At 45.3% G+C, this 13,007-nt stretch overlaps 1 protein-coding gene across 6 annotated transcripts in view; it reads right to left on the bottom strand.

Annotated features, from left to right (window-relative positions):
- LOC306641562 (uncharacterized protein) overlaps positions 1-13,007 on the bottom strand; it is a 109,473-nt gene that overhangs the window by 20,342 nt on the left and 76,124 nt on the right. For 2 of the 6 annotated variants that reach the window (XR_013758192.1, XR_013758193.1), the window contains one exon: positions 3,560-3,709. The exons of 3 other annotated variants lie outside the window; for them this stretch is intronic. Coding sequence is in view for 1 of the 3 variants with exons in the window: in XM_079106715.1 (XP_078962841.1) it covers positions 4,643-4,688 (46 nt within the window). In the remaining 2 variants the exon portion in view is untranslated. Of the gene's footprint in view, positions 1-3,559; positions 3,710-4,616; positions 4,689-13,007 lie in introns of all 6 variants that reach the window. One more of the 6 variants, XM_079106715.1, reaches the window with a different exon arrangement.

A 13,007-nucleotide genomic window follows, 5' to 3' on the forward strand; every position in this document is an offset into this window, starting at 1 on the left:
ATATCCCTGAGTCCTCCAACTGTTTCATGCCCTCAAAGAATCAACAATCCTGAAGAGCTATAAAACACCCAGACCAAGAGACTACTGAAAATATTTACTCCTGACATCTCTGAGACTGTCCCTAGACAGAGCCATCTCAGCTGCCCTCCCCATAGGCTCCTTTTCAATGGTATGTAGCCAACTGGCCCTGGAGAAGGGAAAACCCATGGGGACTTCTAGGACTTTCTAATTACCTTAAAGGACAGTGGCAGCACAGAACTCCATAAGCCCAAAGATGCCACAGAGGAAGTCCACTCCCTATACCCACAAAGCTTGGCTCTAGCGGGCATAAAGAAGGGACAGGAGGCTTCACCATTGTTTGGTTCACGCCTTCAGCCAACATTCTTGAGCGTTCACCATGTGTCATCACCAGAGTCAAGGGCTGAGGGCATAAAGGTGGAGACAAGGAAACCGTGGAAATAGTCCTGTTTTCTCGGAGCTCACGGCCTGGCAGGGGCAATGCACAAGATCAAAGTGGACTCCAGGTGGAAAGTGCGACCAAGGCAGAAATAACATGCTATGGGCAGCACAGGGTGGACATAATGACTGAGTTGACCAAATCTGTCAAGCAGCAACATGAGGGAGGGAGTCCAGGCAGAGGGACCACAGGGACCTGGAGAGTGTGTTCTAATCCTGCACAAGCTTCTCTCAAGGACCAGCTCTCTCTACCGTTAGGTCATTGGCCACCTACTCTATTTATTTTATGCTGTTGCACAGCAAATGCCAGAAATTTAATGACTCAAAACAATAGCCATCTCTTAAATAACAATTTCTCTGGGTCTAAAGTCCAGGCTTGGGTATCTGGGTTCTCTGCTCAGGGTCTTGTAAGGCAGAAATCAGGTTTTAGCTGGGCTTCATTCTTTTCAGAGTCTGGAGATGAAAGAATTCAGTTTCTTGCTTTTTTTATTTTTTACAGACTGCATTTTGATTCATTGTACACATGGGGTACATTGTTTTGTTTCTATGACTATTCATGATGTAGATTCATATTATTTATGTAATCATACATGTACATAGGGCAATGATGTCTGTCTCATTCCACCATTTTTCATATTCCCCTCCCTCTCATTTCCCTCTATGTACTCTAAAGTTCCTCCATTCTTCTCTCACCTCCCACCCCCACAACCCCATTATATATCATTATCCACTTATCAGGGAAAACATTTGGTCTTTGTTTTTTGGGGATTGGCTTATTTCAGTTAGCATGATATTCTCCAATTCCATCCATTTATGGCATTTGCAGAAATGAAATTATGGCATTTGCAGGTGAATGGATAGAACTAGAGAATATAATGCTAAGTGAAATAAGTCCATCCCACAAAAACAAAGACCAAATGTTTTTCCTTGTTAATTGTAGAACTGATGTCCCTGTTTTCTTGCTAAGTGGTGACCTAGGACTGCCCTCGGCTCCTACCCACCTGGGCCCCTCTGTGTGCCATCCAAAGCACTGTCTGCTTCTCTAAAGTCTGAAGGTGAATTTCTAGACAGTCTGCTGAGCTGGGATCTTCTAGAACATTGCCTGACTGGGGGAGTAACTAGCCCATGATAGTTGAGGGAAGGGTAGGGTACAAGGTATCCAGAACCAGAACATGTGAATCTTGGGGACCAACTCAAAATTCTGACTACACATCTGCAATTTATCATATCCTATGAGAAAATTTCACTTCATACTTGACTTCTAGAACTGTTTACACTGACTACCTTGAAATTCTTTCTCACTACTACCTTGAAATTCATACAGTGATCTTCTTGTCTCCCCAAACAGAACTCATCCATCCAAGTTCACTCCACCCTGTATTTCCTAACACCATGACTGGCACAACCGTCCCCCAATCACAAAGCCCAGGATCTTGTGAAATCATCCTACCATCTCTTGCTCTTTGCAGGGATTGAGTTTTTCTGATTCTACAATGGAAATCTGTCTTCTCTACATCTCCAATGCCAAAATGCAAGTGCCATGAGACCAGGGACTTTGTCCAGTTTGTCCTTACCACAATATCAAGATAAGATAGTGGTTTAGATCATGGATTCTTGAGTGTAAGTACTTGAGCTCAAATCCTGCCTTGTCATTTACTAGCCACAGAAGTCTGTGTCGGTTCTATAACCTCTTCTCCTTTAGTTTCCACATTTGTAAAACAAGAGTGATAATAATACTGATTCACAGTGTTATGGTGAGGATTAAATCAGTTAGTGCATGTGCCTACCTACTTCTTGAACCATCCCAGTCCTTTACACAACCCGCATGCATTTTCCAAACCACTAGCAGTTCCCAGAACAAGTCGCATTTCTTATTCTTTCCCTGCCTAGAATGCCCTCCTCTGTCCTGTCCAGCTGAGGAGACTGTCATCATCTTTTTTTTTTTTTTTTTTTTTTCCTGATGCTAGAGATTAAGCCCAGGAGCATCTTACCACTGAGTTACAGCCCCAGCCCTTTTTATTTTTAATTTTGCAACAGCGTCTCCCTAAAACAACTGAAGGCCTGGTTTAGTTGCTGAGGCTGATCTTGAAATTGTAATCTTCCTGCCTCAGACTCTTGAGTCATATCGTCATCATTTGCCTACAACATCTGCAGCATCTGGTCCCAAATGTGGGGGTTTCCAGGCAGAGGTAGATCTCTATGTTATTGTAGCATTTGTTGAATAACCATTTGCTTATATGTCAACTCCTCCACTGGGCTGCAGTCTCCTTGATAGCAAAAGTCAGATCTTAATCAGATTTGTATTCCTGGCAAGAAGCACAAGGTATATAGTGGAAGTTTAATATATGATTATTGAAAGAATGATTGGCTCTGGGAAGTACCTAACAAACCTTGATATTTATATTTTCCTGAATCTTGTTTTGCTGGTCACATTTTAATAGAAATAGTCCGTGATGCTTATGTCACAAACTCATTGAGTTTTACTTGTATCCTTTAAAATGAATATTGCTAGTATCATTAATTCCCCAACAAATATGTATTGGGAAACACTTATCAGATTCTAGATTTAAGGTGAGTAAATAAGGTATGGCTCCTCCCCTTATAAGGCTTACAGTCTATTAAATCTATAACTTTGAAGAAGAGACTGACCTTGAGCCATAAATGTATCAATACAAAGTTATAAATAGAAATGAGCGTTGTAAAGAGAACAGGTTACAAGGAGAGATATAATTTATATATGAATGCTCCCTGACTTACGATGGAGCTGTGTCCCAATAATCCATCACTCACTGGAATATCATGAGTGGGATATGCACTTGATACATCCAATGTATTGAACATCAGAACTCAGGAACACACAACACTATAGGTTATTGGTTGTCTGCCCTTGTGATCACATGGCTGACTGGGAGCTGTGGCTTGCTGCCATGGACCAGCATTGCCAAAGAACATTCTACCAGATATGGATAATCCAGGAAAATATACAAACTCAATTCTCAAAGTATGTCTTCTACTGAATGTAAATCACTTTCAGACCATTCTGAATGCAAAAAATAAAAACAAAAACAAACAAACAAACAAAAAAACCCACAAGGATACCTACCATAAATCAGGGACCATCTGTAGAGAGTTTTAGGGAACTTCTCTTGAAGACATGATGTTAGAGATGCCGTGAAAGACTGCATAGGCATGGGCCATGCAATATCATGGGGAAAGAGCATTCCAGCCCATGGGAGCAGCATGTGGGAAGACCCTAAGCAAGCGAAAGGCAGCTGGTGAGGCTAGCCTGGGAGGTGGGAATGGAGGGGACAGAAAAATTGAGAAACTGTCAGGGAACAGATTGCAGGGCTTTCATCTGGAATCTGGATTTTATCAATGTATAAGGAAGCCGCTGAATGATTAAAATAGGAGACTGACATGAACCTCTGGGAGGGATCTTCCTGTGAGCACCATGTTGTGCACTGCAGATGTGGGTGCAAGTCTGGATTTTAGTGGTGGAAAAAAAAGCAAAAACCCCTCTGTTCCTGATCAGCAAAGCTTTAGTCATCAGCTCCCACCCCTGAACCCACAGGAGAAAGATAATGGAAGCTCATTTCCAAGATCACACATGAGAAGACCTTAAGCTGTCCTGGCTATTCAGGTGGAAGTTGTCATCTCCCTGGGTTGATATCTCATCCATCACCACATGAGACATGCCAGGTAGACAGGATCTAAGGGTCCTTCCAATTCTAACAAGAATCTAGGAAGCCCAGTAACTGGAATCAGTATCCAAAGCCAGGTGGCACACTTGGCAAGGGCTTTGGGTGGTCCTGGGAGGCCACAGCACTCCTATGATAAGCCTGGCCGTGCTGATCTGGAGACCTCAGGCCAGAAGGGAGTCCTCCTATGAAGGGAGTAAACGGTGGCCTGCATAAAACTCTCTCCCATCTTACCTTTGGTTCTACTGACAAAAACAGGAACATTGGGATTGCCCAGCAAGGTGTCATTAGGTCATGTCCAGGCAGCCTGTGACTCCCAGCTTTCACTATCCCCTGGTGCCCTTACAGACCTCACCCCTCTACCCTGCATAACACCAGAATGTAAGCACCCTCTTCATCCCACAGCTCCCCACACGAGGTTGGGGGAGGCAGGAGGTAGTTTCATCCTCTCTGCATACAGACTTTTGAGAGCTACTTGAGGCAATTTGTCACTCAGCTTCAAGCTGCCAGCCAAGGAGGGGAGCTGAGAAGACTCTATAATGAGATCCGTGCGCTGTAATTAAGTGCCAGGCTTTGTTTTACACCTGTCTTTCCCACCGTGCTGATCATATCACCAAGATCCCCCAGGCAGTGAATGGGGAGTGGGAGTCACTCTAGGATTACACCCCAGCTCCCAAAGGCAGGTAGAGGGAAGTGTCTTATCTGTGTCCTATGGGGCTTCCCCGCTTTCCCAGTCTTACTCAAGACCGTGCCATTTCTGCCCTTGAACTGCGTTCTCCCTCGACACGTGGACCCTTGCCGCGTCCCCGAAGGGTCACTGCGGCAGAAGCCCGAGGTCTCCCATTTAACGATAAAGCTCAGAGGGTACCGGGCAGAGGGGGCGAGGCCAGGCCAGAGGGCGGGCTGGGTCGCTGGGCGTGGCTTTGGTGGTGGGCGGGACCTCCCGGGGCCTGCCAGGCCTTCGGGAGCCCTGAGAGGTGGCCTGTCTTTGCCGCGGGGAGGAGCGAGCCAAGGTCGACTCGCGCAGGGATTGTCCAGGGAGGTGAGCGTCGGCAGCTGCAGGAGACCCGGGAGGCCGAGTCGCGCGGGGTTGGGACACGGATGCTTTTGGGGGTCGGGCGCCTCTGCCCCTCCTGCGGCCTCCTCCTGGAGCTGGCCTGGGCTGTTCCCAACTCTGTTCCCTCCGCGGAACATCCCATCCCTGAATGGCACTCTCTGCACCGCGATACTGAGGGAAGTGGGGGTCCCTTGACCCAAAGTGGAGAGGGAAAAGTGACACGTGGATACCCTGTGCCCAAGAGGCAGGACACGAAGAAACCTCGGCAGTACAAGCAGGTAATTCCCATGCTTGCCTTGGAACAGAGCCATTCTTCCTTGGCAAGCTTTCGCATTTTCACCTTAGTCCCCACCCTGTGGAAGGGGCCCAACGACTTGTCCGGAGGCAGCTTTCTCCCTGTCCTCTTGGAAAGGAAAGACACACAGCCACTGCTAACAGGGCCACGGAAATCCCAGAAAGTCACTGAGATGTTCAACAAAAGGCCTTAAACACCCAGCCCCAAAGTGCCAGGTGGAGCAGCCTGGCAAAGACTCCACAGTAAAAATTGTTGGCCTTTACATTGCAAGAAAGAAAAATGTCAGCCTGTGAAGATAATGGCCCAGTGGCTCTGCGTCTGTAAAACCACAATTGAGAAGACATTTTCTGAGGTGGGTTTGAGACCACATTGTGGTTTGGTTGATTGACTGTCCTGTGGGTGAAGTACTTCCAAAGAAGACTGCTTGAGGCCACGTTGAGTGGAAATCCATGACGGTGGCTTTCTCCCAGGTGTGGATTAGCTATGTGGTTACTGAGTATTTGGGACATGTCCGCCCAATATAGTTAACTATGAACAGCTTAATGCCAGTGACCTTCAGATACTGTTGCTGAGCAATGACTCAATCAGTGCAATGCCTTGTTTGGACATAGAGTGCATCTGTAGTCTGTAACACTGTCCTGCTCAGTGCCTGGAAGAGGGTGTTGATTACCTGCTGGGCAGGCACAGTTGGGCTCTTGCAGCATGCATTTAGTTTGATCACTTTTCTCTGCATTTATTCAGGATCTGAACAGCTCATCCAAGATCTCCTGAACTCTTTGACTCACTTCACCTTGTTCTCTGGGAAAGAAAACAATGGCCAGGAATTTCCCAGAGCACCATGCACAGCCAGTCAGAAGGAAAGCCCTGGAGCAGAGCCAGGGCTCCAGTTCTGTGGGGCTAGATGCTAATCTTTCACTTGCCACATTGTGGAGAGGATCCAGGGGGTCCCAGAGGAAGGGCCCAGCCAATGCTAATTACCAAGCGGTACAAAACCAGTTCATATTTTAAACAATGTGGTGACCATGCCCACAGGCTTAATTATCATCCTGATAGGCACTTACTTCCATCCTAAACAATGGCACAGGATCACCCCTTTGGACATTTATTCTTTGAGCAAAGCAAGCTTTGATTCCATTTTCTGAACGCAAAACCAATCCTGTCAGGACTTCAGTTTTATTTGAGGAGGGAAGACACCTCCCGGGGAAGGCATGTGCAGCACAGAGCCTTCTTCATTGATTTCCACACATCTGAAAATGTGACTGAGCTCAGTGTTAAATCAGAATAGTTCTGTTTGCTCATGTACTTGGATAGCAAGATACCCTGGAACGTCCAGTAACTGATTCCAGATGTGTTTGTTTCATACTTAATTGCGGAAAAGAATGCAGAAAGCAGATCTCTGAATCTGCCTGAATCTCTGACTCTTCAGTCAGGTCTCTGAACTTTTGGTGATTTGAAGTTCTGGTTTTATAGTCCCATAATGTATAAACCACAATCTATAATGTGCTCAGCTTTGTGGGCAAACACAAGTTTGAATTATGGTTCCTATTGTTCTGAATCCTCCAGGTGTAGGTGGGAAGGTAAAACCAGCACCTGCAAAACAATTTGAGAGCAATTAAATACAAAATTACGTGGTATCATCTTCGAGTTCAAAGATAAAGCCCGTGTAGGCTAGTCAAGGCAGAGAAGACTTCTAGGAGTTAGTTGGTCTTGAGCTCAGTGTAGAAACCGCAGCCAAAGACTGGACCACAGAGAAGCGTGGAAACCCCAGAGTAACAGGAAACTCAGGACAAGCAAAGGCACTTGCTGTCCACAAGATACATTCGAAACTCTCCATGGCTCCCTTTCCAACTCCATCTCTGGTCACTCTTTTCAGGTATCCATCCTGCTGTACTGACCTTCCTGTAGGATTCTGACGACACCATTTTCCTGCCCCCCTTTTTTTTCGTTTATGCTTGCTCTCCTGTGTTCAGGATGCTGTGCTGCGGGAGCCTCTAGAGTTTTAAAGCACGTCAAATACTAACTTCCGTAGTGAAGACTTCCCTGGCTGGCCCCTACTCCGGATTTCATGCAGAGCTGGACAGTGTCTCCCTCGTCCTTCATTGCTCCTTGCATTCTTATCATCCTGTTGAATTTCTTATCACCCTGTACTGCCCATCAGAGTTGAGGGGTCTTTGCCCCACTCAGGCTGTTACCTGAGTCCTAGGCTAGAGGTCTGACTTTGAGGGTCCCAACAAACAGGTCCAGGCACTTGCCCCCCAAAATAAACAGGAAAGGTAATAATGAAAAACTGGGGGAGATCTCTAACCAATATGACCATATTCAGAAGGCAAAGTGAGATTCAGCATCTCAGCCCTGACTTTGGTGTATTGACAGGAGCTTTAGGTTTAAACAGATGAACTGGGGCAGTGGGTGAGAGGTATGCAGAAATAAGCAGTCTTGGTCAAATTGTGGTCTGGTTGATGATTCTGTCGGTTCTTAGTCTGTGAAGTGGCTCCAGAGAAGTCATTATCGCGTGATAGGGCAATTGCCACTTGCCGCTCAGAATGTCTATAGTCCTGTGATCTTGGAAGGAGGAATTCAGTTTCCATGAGCTGATTGCCTCTGCTTGGGGAGAGGACAGCCTCATTCTGGGGTGAGCTGGAAGATGTAAGGCAACTCCTGAAGACTCGTAGGCATTACACCAGAGGTCTGAAACAGGATGCTGCAAATCTTGCCCCAGTCTTGAAGGAGAATGAGATAAGTTAGGTAAATTTAGGGTCAATAAACCTTATATTACTGTTTATTTTTTAAGATGAATACTCCTTAAATGATTATCTTGCCAATGTGCAGACCTGAGCAGATCATAAAGTCGAAGGTAATAAAGGAGACAGATACAAAATGAAGCCCATGCCAAGATTTATTCTGTTTTAAGTTACCCAGAGAGTATCTGAAAGAAGAAAAAAACCACTGCTTTTAGCACAATCAGTCTCTGCAAGTACCTGTTATAAGGCAGGGCTGCACCACATCTGGGGAACCCCTGAGCCTAAGGTAGTGTCTGACACATAGGAGGCATTTGGTAAATGAGCCTTGATTGAACTCCAGCCATATAAAGGGAAGATCAAAGCTCCTACTTACTTGGAGCAGAAGATGTGAGATGTGTTATTGAAGATCTAAGACTGGATAAATTAGGTGGAGCCCAATCCCAGAGCCCTTGAGGAGTGTGAGTTTAATGCAGTAGCAGTACTCAAACCCCCTACCACCCTCAGAAGGAATTCTAGACTGTTTTTGATCTGGCCTTAGCATATCCTGTCCAGCCTCAACTCCCACCTTGAACACACACATTGGCCTTCTGAGCTACCCCAGCACCAAGCAACACCCCAGCCTGGATTCACTCTTCCCCTTTGACCAGACCATGCTGCTTAGAAGTCTCTGCCAGGACTGCACACTGCTCTTCCTACCTAACACCGGATCCTTGGAACTCCTGGTCTACATCCCCTGTGTGTAGAGGGCTTGTGCATCCTCTGTGCTCCAGAGTACCCCAGGCACATCCTCCAACAGTAATTATCACACCCTCTTGTGCTGCAGTGACATGCTGTCTCCCTGCTGGTGACTGTGGGCTCCTTGAAGGCAGCTAAGGGTTTATCCTGGGTGTTGCACCATAAGCTAGCTTCAGTCCCAAGAGATGGTTTCCAATAAACATGTATCACCCTGGGGTGACAAAAATACAAAAGGAAGGACAAATCTAGAGACATATGAAAGGGGCAGGGCAGGGGAGTAGGATTTGGTGATCAATTAATTAATTCTAAAAAGGTTAAAGGACACAGCAGGTAGAGGCAGAATCCCACAGGGATCAGATCCCTGGTCTGGGAGAAGTCCACTTATCTGTCTCTGAGTTCCATGCAAAAAAGTTTTTTATTTCCTGTAGGATTTTCAGAATGCAAAATGTCTTATCACTTTGAGACACAGTGAGTTTGACTGTACAACAAGACATCCAAAGGGATGTCCTTTGAGACCAGGAGAGGTCACGGCTGAGAGAGATCTTGGGGAAGGAGTGGGCATGGCCCAACTTGGAGAGCATATGTGGTGACTGAGGGAAGAAGCCTACAGCTGAGAAACCCTTGGAGATGAAAAATGCCCAGGCTAGAGGGAGCAGGAGATGGGAAAATAACTCGTGAGAAATAGAATGGTGGAACGATAAAAGGGAAATCATGGAAGCCAAGAGAAGATATTCTGAGAATAGCTGGCCAAAGCTGTCTGATGTTAAGAAAGAAAGGAAGAAAGAAAGAAAGAAAGAAAGAAAGAAAGAAAGAAAGAAAGAAAGAAAGAAAGAAAGAAAGAAAGAAAGAAAGAAAGAAAGAAAGAAAGAAAGAAAGAAAGGAGTTCCCCAAAGAAAAGACAGAAACAAATTTCAAGAGAGCACCCCTGTAGGAAGCCAGAGCTCAGGGGTTAAATAGAGGCTAGTTAGTAGGAAGTGGAGACACTGGGAAAAGGTTTTGGGCTTCATATCTGAGGAATCTGGCCATGAAAGAAAGGATAGATTATTTCTCAGAACGGAGGGTAAGTAGCTGGGTCAAGAGAAGACTTTCTGTTCATTTTATAAGAGACTGATGAATGAGTTTGTATGCAGAAGGAAAGGAGCCTGTTTATTCTGAAGGAATGTGGGTAAATTCTCCTTTTCATATAAATTATATTTCATTTAATTTCTTTTGTTTCCCTTGCAAGTATCCCATAGAACTTTCTGGTATATTTCCAAAGTCATGGTATCACTAGATCTAACCATTGGATGTTGTGATGCCAAAATGAAAATATTCCTGACCTGTGTTAAACTTCTCTCAGATGTCCCATGCTTGGCTTTCTCTCATCATGGTGGTGGTCATTTTTTCCTTTACTGTACACAAATTAATAAGACCAGTAATAGCAGCAAATACACACATAGCATTTACTCTCAGCCAGACACTGTCCCAAGTACCTGTGGGGGGCCAATGGTAAACCAGTGTTCAGATTGAACATGTCTGTCTTCAGGCCCATGCACTTAAATCACAACTATAAATTCAAAATAAGTAAATTCACATTCATGCTCCTGACACTTCTACAAGTTTCATAATCCCAACGCTACTGACAACACGACTTGTCCAGAGTTGCCAAACCATTAACTTTCCAGACCCATTTTCATGGTTGGACCAGCTTTAGTAGTCAATAAGTAACAACTAACTAGTAATCTATCAGGTGCAAGGTATTGCGAGAGACCTGGGAATCTGAGCTGTGTCCTCCATCTCATTTGCTCCTCCTAATCACTCCAATTTGGAGACAGGGAAACCCTGCCAGGATTTGAACTCAAACAGCCACAAATCAAGGCAAAATCTAATGCCACTTTCATCCCTGAGTGTTTTGTGATCTGAGATTCCTCCTCATCTTGCTCAGAGGTGAGTCCACGTAGTTTCATTGCCAACATGTTAGACCAATAGGTGGTGAGTATTCATCTCTAACATGAACATGCTCAGATGTGCAAAAAAACCAAAAACTGATCCTAGATACTGACTTAATATTTGTTTGGATCTTCATCTCACTGGTCTGGAATCCATAGAACTACCTCAGTTTGTATCACAATTGCTGGTTCTCACATATTGCCAAGATCTCAGGGGCAGGACTGGGAGGTGTTTCCTGCCCTGTTCTCCAGTCCACACAAGAGGGCGCTCTTGCCCTAGCCCCTTCAGTTCCATCAGGTCTGTTGCTCCAAGACCACAAGTCTAACTTTCTGAGATCAAGCCACAGTCCCTCCTGGGACTTACAGACCTACTTTATTCTCCTGTTTCTCCCTTGTCTCTCTGTTTCTATCCAACAACCCCCGTTCTTCCTGTACCTCCTGGTAAAGGCTGTGTGTCCTCTCCCTACAGCTTTGTTTAGGAAATCAAAGCAGAAGAATCTGCAAGGTATTTCTGGGTACGGTCCTGCCACTTGCCTGAAGATGAAAATACAAGAAGAGGAAGAGCAAGTTTTCTAATCTCAAAATACTTTCTAGCCACAGATGTAGTCCCCTTTCAAGTAAATTCTTAAGGGAGAAGTTGCTATTTAAGGCTAGGTTATATGTTATAGGTATGTTGATAATGCTATTTTCCACTATATTTTTCAAGATCCTTGGTAACAGGCTTGCAAATTTGCCAACATGCAGATGAATGTTGTGCTCCAGGGAGGATTGACTGGTCTGTGATTTCTGTCATGATACTCAGCAAGTCTCCTTAGGTAATTTTAGAGTTCACAAGGATGTGAAAATGCTGCCAGTTCAGATTTGCCATTATACATATGCAGAACCTGAGGACAAGAGAAGTTAAATTTGTCTGAGAGGCCCTGACGGTGCCCAGAGGAGGACCTGGATTTACTATTACCCAGCCCGGCGCTTCTGCCAGGACCACGTGTATCTTGGGAGTAAACACCACCAGCAAGTTGCAGCCAAGTCACTCGCTGACTCCCAGCCCTCAGAGTGCAGCACAGCCTCCTGGACAACCTGCCCAGGCAGATTTCATACATGATAAACCTGTTAGGGAGAACAGTGCCCTGGGCACATGATAGGGACCTGTGCTTCCTCAGGGGCCTTCGCCTGCTCCTGCTCACAGTCACTCAGGCACAACCACTGAAATCATCTTTCCTCTTCTGCACCTGGAGGCTCTCAGAGGTCCTCTTCCTCCTTAACCTCTTTGAGGCTCACCTTGCAACTGAGGCATCTACGTCAGCTGCAAAGCCAACATGATTTCATGTGCCTAAGGAGCTTAAGAGAAGCACGGACTGCAGATCCTTCCCAGGACGCTTCTCAAGTGCTTTATAATTTCCCTTCCCACTTCCATTCTCTGCATGTCACTGAGCACAGTTGAAAAGAGATTCTATTCTCCATTCCCATTCCCTACCCTGTCCCAACCTCTTTCAATTTACATCACAGCCAGGTTATTTCTGCTGCTCCTAGCAGATTGTCTGTGTCCTTACTTTCAGGGGTGCTACACTGGACTTCCCAGCTCCCATCTCTCCAGCTCCCTGACCTTGCAGTTGCCCAGCTCTCCTGGCAATTCACTTTGCCCATCAACACACCAGGATTAGCTGAGGTGCATTTGGGAAGCTGTCAGAGCCTGCAATGTTAATTTTCTAATTGAGAAGACGAGCACAGACTGAACCTGAAGACAGGTAGAGATGTTCAATTCTAAGGTGAACTATCTTTCCCTGAGGATTTTGAATGTGTTATGCTAGTTGTTCACTTTTCATAATCACTCAGATGAAATTATTTATTTTAATCAGCTGCTTTAACACTGTGCTAATGAGTTTATAATAAGCAGACAAAAGAGAAGCCACTCTGTGCCTAACCCATTTCAGTTCTCAACATACTGTTTTCAGATTATCACTCCCTTGGTTTTTGTTGTTTTATGATGCTGGGGACTACCACCAGACAATATTAAAAGAAAACAGAGGAAGCTAGTACATAATTTCCCATGAGTACTTAAAAGAGAAACAGCAAATCACCCCAGTGTGTCAAGAAACC

Source organism: Sciurus vulgaris, assembly GCF_902686455.1.
Source record: "Sciurus vulgaris genome assembly, chromosome: 12".
NCBI lineage: Eukaryota > Metazoa > Chordata > Mammalia > Rodentia > Sciuridae > Sciurus > Sciurus vulgaris.